General features: G+C 42.1%; 1 protein-coding gene across 3 annotated transcripts in view; it reads right to left on the reverse strand.

The window, feature by feature from the left end:
- PPP1R1A (protein phosphatase 1 regulatory inhibitor subunit 1A) overlaps positions 1 to 10,269 on the reverse strand; it is a 74,328-nt gene extending 64,059 nt beyond the window's left edge. For all 3 annotated transcript variants that reach the window (XM_063293962.1, XM_063293961.1, XM_063293960.1), the window contains exon 1: positions 10,070 to 10,269. In XM_063293962.1, the coding sequence (XP_063150032.1) occupies positions 10,070 to 10,150 (81 nt within the window). In that variant the 5' untranslated portion in view covers positions 10,151 to 10,269. The remainder of the gene's footprint in view (positions 1 to 10,069) is intronic.
- Between the last annotated feature and the right edge of the window lie 4,810 nt (positions 10,270 to 15,079).

Raw genomic sequence — 15,079 nt, forward strand, 5'->3', positions numbered from 1 at the left:
AGTCAAAGATAGTTGTAAGTAGTTGTTGGCATTGGAGCTCCAGAAGTGACAATCTGGCAGCATTTAAAATTCAGTCTTTTCCCAGCTGACCTCTACAAGCACACAGAGGAGAGATATTTTTATAGCCTGACCCATTCAGAAGACCTTAAGTGAATTACAACAGATTAAACACATTAAACAATACAAAACAACATGCAAACCTTCTGGAAGATGGACACTTCTAGCTAGTAATTAGGATTAAAAACTTGGTGGACAAGGGCTGTTCTGGCTGCTTTTCAAAATGCTGAGGGAGGGGAATCTGCAGTCCTCCAGCACTGGAGAACTCCAAAGTATGGGGCTACAACAGAAAAGGCCTGTCATTGAGAGCACATGATCCCAACCTTCAGTAGTGGTGGTGGGAAACTCTTAAGGAGAGAGATTCTTACCAGATGGGCAGATTCAAACCTGGCATTGCAGTGCCTGATGTATTATGGTATCATACTATATAGGGTAGATACTTTGCTGAAGCAAATGTTGATGCATGTATCCAGGGGGGGGGGGCAGGTGTGGCAGGGAGTAGATTCTACAAAAGAGTCTTTCATGGGTGATTGTGAAAGACTCAAAATATCTAAAAGATAATCAGGGCCAAACTGTATCTGCCTTACTGAAAGCAGCAAGATTTAATCAGGCGTGACTAACTTCTTCTACTGAGGGGAAGGGCTCAGATCTTTCACGTTTATTGCGCTGATTAACAGTCTTGGGCTATATCCTGTGACATCATCTCACTCAATGGGCAGTTTTCACTAGTTCAACCCCCCAGCAGATAGTTATCGAAGAGTCCTTTTCTGAAAAGGAACTATGGAGAGTCATTGCTAGCCAGTACACAAAACCCTGAGATACATAAACCATCTCTCCACTTGGGGCCTATTTATTTATTTAATTAAATTTATAGGCTGCCCAACTTCACTGTGACTCTGTGGGCGGCTTGTAATGTCTTCATAGCATCGTCCTGCCCTCACTACTCTTATTTTGGCACAATGATTGGATGACTCTAGAAGATGTTATAAATTGCTAGTGGGAAATAGAACAACATTACAGAAAGCTCCCGACATTTATTGGTAATTAGCCACAGTAGCCCTTTGGGCTGATATCACTGCCATCTTGTAACCAAACTGCCTAAAACAAAAGGGAATAAAGTGGAAGGATGGAAGGAGGTTAAAAAGATGAGGAAACACTTTGAATGAGAAGAAGGTGTCCTGTTGTCTCCCAGATACACTGGACTGCAGTACTCACAGTCTTATACCTTTGGCATGCTGGTTGAGCTTGATGGAAGTTGAAATCCAGAACGCTGGGTGGGAACAGGTCACTGACTCCTACTATAAACTAGCATTGAAGACAATGTCCCATTATTTTGTTTTAAATACCAGCAGTTGAATAATATACTTTTTATTTAAAAAATGAAAATTAATGTATTCAAACAATTTAAAATGCTAAGCACCTTTTACTCATATCAGCTTTTTGCATTCACGCTGGAAAGTTCCCAGCAGCTTTAATTCCTACTGAGCAGCTGGGTAGAATTTGCGTACATATTTCCTTCTTATATATTTCATAAGGGCTAGAAACTTGTTTTACATTAAAAACCATGATGACTGAAAAGAGCAGAAACTGAAAAAGTCCCAGGGAGGATAGCAGTATTTTCCTATCCCTGCATTAGAGCTCAGATTTAGCAGCTAATGGAGAACAGGAAAAGGTATAAAATGCAGCTATTTTTTTCTTTTGAAAGCTTTATTTCTTTTGGAATAAACACAGTCCAAGAAAGATAAACCATGAAGGTTATATTGTGACATCATCAACAGTTTTGTCTGGGACATTAGCCTTTTTCCCACTCTCTTGTTGCATGGATTAATGTCACCACTGCTATTATTAACTTTTGGCATTTATGTGGCTTGTTACAGATTTTAAAAGTTTTCTGTAATGGGCTGAAGAGATAGTGGGTTTGATTAGATGGTTCAGGAATTACCTTCTAACCCTCCCCCCGCAAAACTGCCCTTTGAAATCTCCAGTTTTTGCTGTAGCTGGTCAATATGTTTACAACCCTTCAAAACTGGGTCTATTACACACACACATACACACACACACACCCTGTGCCCTTTCCCTCCCAAGAGATCGCATGGCCCTGAAATATGATCTTCCCCTACTATTCCAGCCTGGGGGAAAGGGCTGCCAGATATTTGGCAACAGTTGGGTGTCTTCCTTCTGGAAGCACAATGTCCTGCCCACCCAGTGAACTGAATCTAGTTCCTAGAGATTATAAATAAATGGCCTCCATTTAGGGGTGTGCTGACTTTCAGATAAAATGAGCAAGAATTAAGCATGAAAAAGGTTGATACTGCATTCTAGATGTCTGACTTTTTCCCCCTTTTTTGCTGATTTGCATCCATTCTTTCTTTGGCATAAAACAGGGTGGGTCATGGTAGAAAAACAGTAAAGACCATCCTCTTACCAGAGAAACTCTACTCATTTGTCTTTGGCTAATGAAGTGGATATCCTCTGCATAGGGAGTCACCAGTGATAAATCTTCCTTTTTCTGAGTCGAGTCCTCAAAAGTAGTAGTTATACATCTCCAACTACCTTTAAATATGCTGATGATCTATTCCCACCTGGTTTCTGTCCTGGAAAGTATCCTGTTCATTGTGAGATGACAGATTGATGTAATCTAATGTGTTCCAGATATGCTGGGATTCCCATTCCCATAATTCAAATTCTGAGAATAACAGTCCACAAAGACCTGGCAGTACCCTATTCTGTGCCAAAGAAGGGCAGAGGAAATGTAATCACTAATTCTCTGAGATGTTTAGGAAATGTTTAAGCCAACTATGCTTCTGAGATGAGATTCATGGCCATCATGACACACAATGGAAGACCATTTCCAAGAAATGGTGCTAGAAGACTAAGGCATAAAAATGTGTGCTGTTCAAAAAGGGGGTCATCATTAGGTCTGATGTCCTCAATATATTAGCACATGGGGATTTTTTCATCCAATTCAGGTACATCAATCCAACTCATCTGGGATCGGATGAGCGCCGCTAATTGGAAGCTTAACTTGGATGGAGGACAAAGGGTAGATGGTCTGTCTAACCTAGAAAGTAGCATTCAGTCTGTTGCATGCTCACTGAAAGTTCAGGAGTATTAATCCAACCAAGTGCACTTTTACACAGGGTCTTTGCACTAGATCATATGCTTGGAGACTGCCAGTGAGAAAGGCCAAATAACTTTGAGACCACCTACTCCAAACAGAATCTGACCCCCCAATCTATGCTAACAAAAAAGAGTATGTTAAGAGTTCCTACCCGCTGGGAAGTCCATTAGTTAGGGACTCAAAAAATATTTATTTATTTATTTATTGAATTTTATCACTGCCCATCTCCCCTGAAAAGAAAGCATTCTCTGTGAGAACCTTCCCTTATGAAATAGTCTGATTCCACATTGCTCACTTTACAAGAAGCTTGTAAATACCTGGCTATTTCAAAGAGCTTTCAAGGAAGAATACCAACTAGGTTAGAATGTCTATCCTGTAAATCAGAAATGGTACTAGATGTGGGGAATGTTTCAACCATGATTATATATGATTATATTATGTGCCATCTTGTTGCTTATCTAACTTGGTAAGTTGCCTAAAGTCAATTCAACTGAAGAGATATAGAAGTTATGGGAAAGATCGACAGACAAGCAGACTTAGGAAGGTGTACTCTATGGCATAGTTTTTGAAGATCTGAACACAGAGATTGACAATATGAACTGAAAACCCAATAGCAGAAGAAAGAACTGTGGAATACCATGGTCAGGTGGATCAAGTTGACATCTAAAGTCCTGAGATCATTCTCTGACCTGGTATGGGCTGGATGTATTTTCCAAAGAGGAAGCAGAAGCATTAGGTAGGCATAGAAGAGGAGAAGTGGTCATTGCTCAGTGGCAGAACACTTCTCTCTCTGTCTTTTATTGAATTATATTGAATTATAATCATTAAATATTATATTATTTTATTATTATATTGATAATATAATTTTACTGAAGGTTTTAATTACAGTAATAAAAATTAATACAAACTAAACTCAGAGAAAGGAAGGAAAGTAAAAAGAGAGAAGAAAAAGTACAAAGAAGAAAAAGGAAAAAGGAAAGAGTGAGATAAAGAAAAAGAAAAGAAATATATAAAGAAGTGATTTCCAATGTTCATCACAACAAGTATAAACAAGTTTGGTAGCTCTTCACCCTCTATAAGGTTACAAACAGGTATCTCTTCTTCCAATAACCCATCCCTTATCTATAAGCAAATCCGTAAGACATCAACTTTTCAATCCAGGTATCAGCAAAAAGTCCATAAAGGGTTGCCAGAACTTTACAAAAAACATGTTTGATTTTAACCTTGATCAAATAAGCCAACTTTATATTCCTTCCTTTTATTTCTGAAAATCTTAATCTTCAATTTATTCAAATATTGTTGTAGGATTTGCCCTTCTATTCTTCTTCAAGGCTTCTCTGAGGCTTCTTCGAGGCTTTAACAAGCCTCTTTTGTAAATCCAATAAAAAGACATTATCCAGGTCATTCTCTTGGTTTATCATTTGTATTTCCCCTTTAATTTTTAAAACTTCAGACAGCTTCTTTTGTACAGCTAGTAAGAGTCCTTATCCAGGTCTTTCTCTTGGCCTATCACTTGTATTTCCACTTTAAATGCCTTCTCTGTCTTGTAATCCACACTTTTTTTAATCCAATATTTCTGATTCTGTTTCTGCATCACACAAGATTTGTTTCACATCTGTCATTCCTTCATTAACATTTTTTGAGCATAAGTCTATCCATAGAAGCAGACACTGTTACTAATATTGTTGATATTGTGGCTACTAATTTCTGGCCCCATTCTTCAAAAGATATTCTTAAGTATTTCAAATGTTATAGTGTTTTGTGTCATTTTGTAGATCCCAATATCGATCAAAACCAAAAGCAGGTGTACATTTTTTTTCTTTTTGCCTGGAATCTTTAGTCCCCGCTAGTATCCAATTTAAATGATAAAGTCTCTAATCTCTGTTATGACTTACAATAGACCAAATAAGTTTGGTTCCCATGAAAAGCTGTTTATTTTATATAGTTAGTTCCAAAATCTTATAGTAAAAGTTTCAATGTTCTAAATTTATATTGACCCTTAATTGGTTTATAACTTTCTTAGTTCAAAATCTTATTTAGCTTTTTGCCATTTATTTCAAATTCTTTAAGTTCTTAAACTTATAGTTAATTTTTCTTTTGTTCAGAAATGAAGATAGACTCACCAGATGGCTTCTCAAACTTGTTGTACAGAAGATCTCTAATAGCTTATGATGGTTAAATAAGCAATTTCCAAAAATGGAAAGTGAGGTTAGCAAACTTAGCGTCCTTTAAAAGGCTCCACCGTGGTTGTGAGCTTGATGACTGATCCCTTCATCTCCCAGCACTCAAACTGGTGGGAGACCACTATCCTGCAGTCTCCTAGTGAGCAGCAGCCATCTGGAGCACATGCGGATGATCTCCCATCCTCTCCTTGTCCAGAGAGATTCCAAAGAAGGTCTACTCACTAGTTCTTCAATTTTTGTCATGGTCATCATCTCCATTCTCCTGGAAACGTGTTTAGCTTGCTATGCCTCGCCTGGAAGTCCAGTAGAACACTAATCTCAAATCCAGAAGGACTTGGGTTCAATTCCTGAAATCTCTAATGAAAAGTGTCAAAAACCAGAAGATGGGAAGGAGCCCCTGATGAACCCCTTGAAGCTGATGACAATCGAAACAATTTATTTTATTCTAAGGCATCTTTCAAAGTTGATTTGCTCAGCATCCCTTTTTCCAGCATTTTAAAATATTGCTGATTTTGTGTAACTTCTTAATATATACCCAGGTTGCTGCTGCTGCTGTTTATTCGTTTAGTCGCTTCCGACTCTTCGTGACTTCATGGACCAGCCCACGCCAGAGCTTCCTGTTGGTCGTCAACACCCCCAGCTCCCCCAGGGACGAGTCCGTCACCTCTAGAATATCATCCATCCATCTTGCCCTTGGTCGGCCCCTCTTCCTTTTGCCTTCCACTCTCCCTAGCATCAGCATCTTCTCCAGGGTGTCCTGTCTTCTCATTACGTGGCCAAAGTATTTCAGTTTTGCCTTTAATATCATTCCCTCAAGTGAGCAGTCTGGCTTTATTTCCTGGAGGATGGACTGGTTTGATCTTCTTGCAGTCCAAGGCACTCTCAGAATTTTCCTCCAACACCACAGTTCAAAAGCATCGATCTTCCTTCGCTCAGCCTTCCTTATGGTCCAGCTCTCGCAGCCATATGTTACTACAGGGAACACCATTGCTTTAACGATGCGGGCCTTTGTTGTCAGTGTGATGTCTCTGCTCTTAACTATTTTATCGAGATTTGTCATTGCTCTTCTCCCAAGGATTAAGCGTCTTCTGATTTCCTGACTGCAGTCAGCATCTGCAGTAATCTTTGCACCTAGGAATACAAAGTCACCCAGGTTGCAGACAATCCAAATACCACTTGGAAAGGGCTTCTGCAAAGCCACAATTTCCAGGTTATGGTGTTCAGCTGGTTTGGTGACAACCAATGACAATTAACACACTACATACTTTCTATTAGTCTGCTTAAAATCAAGGCCATCCAGGCTATTCCACAGAAAGAGGCAAATCAAGGAAGCTAGTTCAATTCCAGGAAATAAAAGGCAAAAAGCAAGATCCAGTATACATTGTACAATGTGGTCACCAGATCAATAACAGGCCAATCACAGACAGAATGAGAGGCTTTGCTTGTGCTTTGGGTAACTGGTATTGAAATATGGTGTGTGTGTGTGTAATGAAATTCACAACCCTATTTCTCCCTCTGTTTGTAGCCGTATTATGCTCTCCATTCATTGCTTGAAAAATTAGACCCTGGGATAATAAGGTAGTCAGGCTCCCCCTCTGTCCCCAGACTCCAATAAGTTCAACACCTTGCATTATCCCTGGCCAGGTTGATACTTATCTCCCACCACCACCAAGTCACCTTTAAAGATTCTGCCCTTGCCTACACCTGATGTAAAGCACCTGTCACTGCAGGCCCAAGGGTTCTCAATACAGTCAGCTATAAATCACCAAGCCCTGAGTAATCAAAGCGATGAGAAAACCGGAAGTGTGGGGCAAGGATGTCTAAACCAATCCTCCATTTCCAACAAATGCTCATTATCCTTGATGTCATCCTAAGCTATTATCCTTGATGTCATCCATGTCAGCCAGATCACCACACCTCTGGAATGGCATGTCTCTTAATTCCCACAGGGGGAGCTATGATCAGGCAACTTCAGGCTGTGTGGCCACTGAGGAATCATGGTGACCCAGAAGCCCAAGATGTTAACTCAGGGAAAGAAAAAGAATGGTTAACCTGGGGAGGGGGTAAATGTTCAGCAAAGGAGCAGAGTCACTTGAAGCTGGCTTTGGCCATATCAGACGTGCAAGCCCAGATTTTGTTAAAATACAGGGCCCAGCATCCAACTCTTTTGGCTGTGCCCTGGAGAAGTTAAGGATGGGATTTAGAATTCTCTGTATGAAAGAAGCAATGGGCCTTTGCCAGAGGAGTCTCCAGGTAGAAGAATGGCATCTAAATGACTCTAGGACTTTGATTTCCTGTTCTTCTAGATAAAAGCACTGAGGAGATTTTGGTCTCTTTTGTTCTAAAGGTCAGCTGTTCATTAGCTTCTCTCGAAAACTCTCCTCAGGGACACTTCCCAGAAAGAAACAGTCCCTGAGCTGACCCTTGTTGGCAGTGACTCCCTGTGCAAGAAAGCTGGTAAAGAGGAAGGGTGGGGAAACCTGCCACAGCTGACTCTCCATCTTGTCTGGACAGAGCATACCTTCAGTTCCTATGCAGAAAATCCACAGCTGCAGGCTAGACTGGGAAGTTAAAAAAAAATGCCAAGCAGGTACTGGCAGATCATTTCCATAGTGTTATAAAGAAAATGACATGGAGGTGTTTATGAGGTTACAGAGAGTCAACCCCAACTCAAAGGAGACTTTACCCCTCTTTTTAAACCTTAGAAAATGGAATGAATATTATCAGCAACACCCTGAGCCCTGTTCCAAATGCAGGCTCAAGCTACTTTAGTCACTGAGCAAGTTGGTTTTGCTGTCTTTCTCCAACAACTGTTGTGTTGCTTGAAGGGATGTGGATGTCCCAAAGGTGACTTAATCCACAGAGGTGACTAGAGCCCAGAGAAGGCACATGTCCAGTGTGGGACAGAAAGTCCAATCTACTGAAGTGGATCAGTGAGGTAAAGGAAAAGGATTGCAGTTGAAAAAATGAAGTTTACTGTTTGTCCCAAGAGCTGGAGGTCAGGGCAGGAAAACTGGGAAGGCTGCAGATTACAGAGGTGTAAATCTAACCCCTGGAGAGAGCCAGGCTTATTGTTTTCTACTATTCCCATATTGCCTCCCATGTATTCGTTTCGAAGCTAAGTAGAAGTAACGAAATCAAGCTCATTAGAACCTGATAATAAAATTGCAACAAATCTAAAGCAATCAATATATAGTATAATGAAAAGGGAGTGGGAAAGGGATTAAGGAAGACTACTCTGTACCCTTAAAGGGCTTCCAACCGGAGATGGCAATAAATCAGAAAAAAAGGCAGCCTGGATTTATAACGAGCAGCTTCATCTGCAGGTGAAACTCCTCATGGCAGGGAGACAGGCGTGATCGCTTTCTCTCTTTCCAGAGGATGGTACTATGGAAAGCAGAGGAGGAGCTGGGGAAAGCTAGAGGTCAATTATATTAAAAAATAGTGGCAGTTCCAGGCCAGAAACAGTAGCGGCTTGGAATCCTGAACACTTGCAATAGCTCTGTAGAAGAGGGAAGTTTAGCTACCATCACCACACATGTAATTCCCCGAATAAGCCCTGATTGATCTCTCCTGACCAAATGTAAGCAGCCTGCTGTATTTGACAGCCCCAGCCCCATAACATGGCACAGTGATCGGTCCATTCCCCTTCCTCCCACAACCCAGAAAAAACTCCTCTGGCTAGCTAGTCCCTGCTTACAGTGTTGGCAAAGCATCCTAATACATCGCGGCAAGACTATCTGTCCACAGTGAGCTCCAATTTCCCATGGCATACCTGCACCAACATATAGGGGTCCCAAGCAGATCTAGGCCATCTTGGTCTTTAACCAGGTCACAAACCCATTGTTAACCTCGGTTAGTTTGAACCCTGGTTTATCTCAAGTGAGTGTTAATGAGTGGTTTAATTAACTGATGATTATTAGATGGGTTAATTGAACCAGGTGAAGTGTGTCATGTGAACTAGGTGAAGTTAATTGAACCAGGTGAAGTGTGTCATGTGAACTAGGTGAAGTGTGTCATGTTGCATTGCTTCTGGATTTGGGTGAAAGAAAGGGAGCATCAGAATAGGAGGAAAATGGTTAACCTGGATAAAATGCCAGGGAAGACTCTAATGGGAGCAGCCCCATCCCAAAAGAGGGTCCCATGACCGGCAGAGCTTAAGCCTGGCTCTCACTCATTGGTGGCTAATCAAGATGGCTCTGTCACCTCCAGTATGAAAGCCAGAACACACGTTCTCAAGGCCAGTAGTTGGAGAGCACAACGGGAAAGGTGCTATTGCAACAGATCCTGTTAAGGGGGCTTTCTGGGGGAACCAGCAGATTTGGAGGCAGTCCATGTGCTAGAACCAAAACTGACGGTCTTGAAATCCGCCAGTGATCTTACACGCTAGGAGCGCAGAAACCTTAAATCTGGCGGTACAACAGTTCTTTAAGGATGTGGAGATGGTGTTCTGCATGTGCCCAGCGTCTGTCCGAAGCACGCTTGCCTAGCAATGAACCCACTGAAATGTGTGGGGAAATGCGTGCTTAGGGGGATCGGGGGTTACACGACTAGTTCAGGACGAGGTCCCGAGATTAGAAAGCCTACCTAGAAAACAGGTCCGAGTCAAGGTTAAGCTCGGGCTGAGGTCTACTTTCCATTCAACTTGCCATGGGGGGAGGGGGGACACATTCCCGAAAAAGTAGGCGCTCCCGACGTGGCTACCGACCTGCTCTGCTGCCTCCGGGTCCAGATGAGGCTCTAGCAACGGGACCGTAAACTGGATCTTACGGGGACTGTTCGGCTCCATGCCGGCTCCGTCGCCCCGGAATGTCTGGAATCGATGGCGCCCACACAGCTGCGCTCGGCAATCTACCTTCGCTCGCTCTTCCCTTCGCCCGCTTTGCTCCGTCCGGTCTGCGGGCGCCCTGCCGCTCGCCTTCCCACCCAGGGCGCTCGCACCCTCCCTCCTTCCCCGCGAACGGCGCTGCGATTGGTTGCTCCGGCTGCCCTCCCGCCCGCCGCTCCCTGCGAGACACGCGCGCACACACGGGCACTGCACACGCGCTCGCGCGTCGGGACGCGCGCGTGGCGCCCTGAGAGAGCCGGGATCTGGAGCAGGCTGAGTGATGCCCTCACAAAGACGGGCGCCAAGAGAAAGCGCAGACGCGCCGAGCCCACATCTGCTTTTGCCTCTGGCACTTATTTACCTACGAGTTAAGCCTCACTGAAATCAGAGGGAGTTACTCTGAATCGCCGCATACCGGGTGGTGTTGCAAGTGTAAATGAAATGTTCTGAGCCTTCCTGTGCACTGTTTTTTTTTTCCGAACGCATCTCAGTTACTTACCAGATCTGCCTTCTGCTAAGACAAAATCTGTCAAGCCCTCCTCTGTTGATTCGTCCCTGAGCCACACTCCCTAAAGAAACGTGAGTCTTCGGCGCCATCGGTCCGAACCTTCCCTTGTTCCACCTCTGACTAAGCAAAACAGGGACGTGACTTGGTGCTTTATAGCTTTTTTTTCCTCTTTGTAATATAGCAAGTTGGCACGTTTGACTAGCAAAAGCGTAGCCACTCCAAGGCTGACAAAAGACCACAGAGTAAGAGATTTGAGACCAGCAACTGACTGATACCTTGAATCTGGCAGTAGTAGCTGAGAACTGAGGGAGCAGCTCCGTTGATCTGTATACCCCCACCCCCTTCCTTGTTAATGTTTAGGATAGCAATGAAAACTGTTCTCTTCCAATGAGATTTTTAGGCAAAAGGTGCTATTTAATCTGAGGCTGGTGCAGGGTATAGAGTTGTGAATTTTATTTATTTTATTTTATTTTATTATTTTCTATCCGGCCTTTATTATTTTTATAAATAACTCAAGGCAGGGAACATACCTATTACTCCGTCCTCCTATTTTCCCAACAACAACAACCCTGTGAGGTGGGTTGGGCTGAGAGAGAGTGACTGGCCCAAGGTCACCTGGCCGGCTTTCGTGCCTGAGGCGGGACTAAATTAAACAATCTAGAACCTGTGGGGTGGGTGGTGTACAAAGGCACCTATGTCTAAATCAGTGTTGCTCAACCTTGGAAACTTTAAGATGCATGGAGTTCAACTCAAAGGCTGGCTGGGGAATTCTGGGAGTTGAAGTCCACACATCTTAAAGTTGCGAAGTTTGAGAAACACTGGTCTAAATAAATACCAGAGAAGGAAGGAGGAAGGCATTGGAAATATCTTCCACAATCTGACACTTACCAGAACTATACTCCCACCATCCCATAATGGTCATGCGGTCTGGGAATAATGGAAGTTGTAGTTTAACGTGGCATCGAAGTGGGGAGGTGCATGCACGAACACATGCATATGCAATGTGGGAAAGATGCATAGAGTTCTAAATTGTATAAGAACAACCGGAATTTATTTGGTTGTGTTGGAGTTGAAGGAGGACACCAGGATGAGGAAGGTAACCCAGAATTAACTTTATTGCACAGACAAAGAAACACACTAAGGACAAAGTACAACTCTGGAAAAACTGAAAAAAGAACCAGGATGAAACATCATATTTTTAGACATGCATGAAAACCTCATTTTAATTACACTTTATATATGTATCAGATCCACTGAAAAGTCCTGTATTTGAGATCTACAAACCCTGTTTACACTGAATGCTGCACTGAAGAAGAACGTATCTGCAGGAACCAGGGTGTTGAGCTTTAATTTTCCAAAGAAACACAGGGAACTTGCAGTTGTACAGAACCTGGATGTCATGTTCATCGTTCCAATGAGTTGCGTACATCGTAACGTTTCGCATGTCATGTCTCTGATCCGTGTCTATCACCTGCGGGGTGGGGAATTTCAGCTCTGCCAGGCTGTTATCTTTCTGTTGCACTGAGGGAATGTGTGTTTGGGTTAGGACATGTATTCAAGGTTACTTTCCCAGGCAGATGTGTGACGCTTGCCAGGCCTGGGAGGGGGTGGTTGTGATGGTGGGGTGGGGGGGGCGGGATCGGCTTGGAGGCGAGGGTTTTTAGTTTGTATTTGGCGCGCTTTTGCTCATTCTCAGCTTTCTTCGTATTTGCATACTATCCTTTCAATAAATCAGTTTTATTCACTAAACTCTGGTGAGACTGACTTTGTTGGGATAAGGCAATCATTACACTGGAAACCTTTTGCTGCCATTGCAAATGTTACTAGCGTGACCAAAAGACATGATGTTGCAGCCATCAAGTGACAGGCAGACATGGCTCAAGAACAGCGCCGTGGTTCAGAGAATGCGGTTTGGAATCTGTTTCTGATCTCTTGTCTGCCAGCCACCAAGTCTGCAGATTGTTAAAGCAATAGCTCAGCAGGTGTACTGCGTAGGACTCAGAAATTAATTTTGTTAGGACACAGGGTAAGCCATTGAAACTTTAAGCCTTTAAAACCTATGGTAAATATGAAAGGCAATACACTAGTAATAATGTCAATAAACATTATCAATGTCCTTTTTGAAACAATAGGCTTTTTCTGCAGGCAAGGTAGGACTGAGATAAGACAGGTTGAGAATGGTTGTGTTATGGCACCATTAATTTGCACCCTGCTGAAGCTAAACAGGTCTGGGACGGCCAAGGAAGTTGCCCTGAGTTCCAGGATGAAAGAAAGATAAGATATAAACCTACTAAACAAAAACCTGGACATCCTTGTTATTTAATTTGACTGAATCTACTTCTGATCAGTTGCCCAGGTCACTACAGAAATTGGGGAGGCATATGAATTGATAAATACAAATTGATAAAATGCATAGGATTGAGCATTAATAACTAAAAATAAAGATAAATCTCTCAAGATTGACTCCTGGACACAACTTTCATGGACACAACTATCCCATTTTCTTGGCAAATAATATGAACATAGTTTGCTACTGACTAGTTTGGGGATGTTTTTGCAACTTCCCAATTTAGCTTACTTCCTTGAAATTTTCTGGTGGTCTTCTATCGACGAACTAATGAAGCCAGACCCTTCTTAGCTTTTTGAGATCAGCCTGAGTTTCTTATCTGCAAAAATTAATTCTGGCTGGCTTTAATAGATTATTGCAAGGAATAGCAAAATACTGTAAAGTCTGGGAATTTGTAGGATGATGTGGATGGTTAAATGACCCCCTTCCTCTAATTTTTACACAGAGGATGCAGGGTGGGCTCAGAGATACACAGCCATCAAGGATCACTGTCTCTTTTTAAAGGCTCTCATTTGGGTTTGAAAGGGGATCATATTTGCTGGGATGAAAGGCACAGATTGGTGGTGACTCATTTTTTACAGTTTGTTTTCACACATTCAAATGAGTCAATTCATGTGCTGATAGCTGTTATTGACAGTTATTTAAAGATGTGTGTATTCCACCTTCTAATCTCTCTAGATGCAATCACCCACCCACCCACCGACCCACCCAAACACTGCAGAATGAAACCATAGGGCAGAGCTGCACAAAATGACCTCTAGTTTTAAAATACTTTCTGGATGCATGAACTGAGTATGCATACTGGTTTTCCAGGAAAAGCCACTGGATCAACAGGAAGTTAAATTTGACTGGCTTCTGCTCCTGGATTTCGTCTGGGAAAAGAGACATACACATGCAGTCCTAGTTGTGACAATATTTTCTGCATGGAACATTTTCTAAAAGCAAATTTCTTACATCAAAAACAGCAGCAACAGCAGAAGAAATGAGGAAAAAGAAAAGAAAAAAAGAAGAACAGAGACCAATAATTGCCTTATTAGAAAGCAATTCTACATATTTTCACTTGAAAGAAAATGGCTTTTACTGGATTTTACTCCTAAGTGGCTGGGCTTAGGGCTACTGTAAGGCAAAATTTGGAACCTTTGCCCTCACCATGACCAATGGCGCGAGATGCTGGGAACTGTAGTTCAGCAACACCTGAAGAGCTTCCAGATGATTACTGCATCCTTGACTAAACAGATACAAATTTGTCCAGATTCAACACATGCATGTGGTTTTCTTGGTGACAGAAAACTACATCCCAAATTAGATTTATTACCACCATTCCTTAAAAAATAGTTTAGATGGGCATTCCAGCACTGAAGGACAGGAGCAATTTTCAGATACAAAATCAGATGAACAAAGAAATCCAGCACTGCAGTTTCTCCAGGCTTACTGTTTAATAACTCTATGTAGATTTACTTTCTCATCAACCTTTAGAGGATGAGGTTGCACAGGTTTTCAGAATAATAGGACACTTTGAAAGAGATGAAAACTTGAGCTGTTTGCTTTTTTATTTTTTAAACTCTTACTGTCTGAACATATTAGTCACTGTGGCTGCATAGTACAGTACACGGTCACTAAATAACAATAAATATAAATTCGTTTTAAAGGGTTTTAAAAAATGAACTCCACCTAATATTGCAAAAATGGGAAAAGAATTACGTATATTATACATCAGCATCTTGCAAGGAATATCCCAGTAGGCATTGCAAACACATGTGCAATTTCATTTCATACAGCAGGGACATTAGCAGTGGGTGATCTGGAGCAAGGTCCCCATGCTCCCTACTACAAAAGTGATGGGGTTTTAATGTTATGGGCGGGAATCGATTTTCTACATGTGAAAATTAAAAAAAAAATTGTCCATGTGATGGTCTACAGGGAATAAATGAAAGAACAGAATGTGCAAAAGTGGCTTGGTGGATTATGAATTCTGGGAAAAAACAGCAAAACATCTTTTGCTTATATGTTTTATTAGCACTGGAAGATATATGTA

Source organism: Candoia aspera, chromosome 2 (genome assembly GCF_035149785.1).
Source record: "Candoia aspera isolate rCanAsp1 chromosome 2, rCanAsp1.hap2, whole genome shotgun sequence".
Classification (NCBI taxonomy): domain Eukaryota; kingdom Metazoa; phylum Chordata; class Lepidosauria; order Squamata; family Boidae; genus Candoia; species Candoia aspera.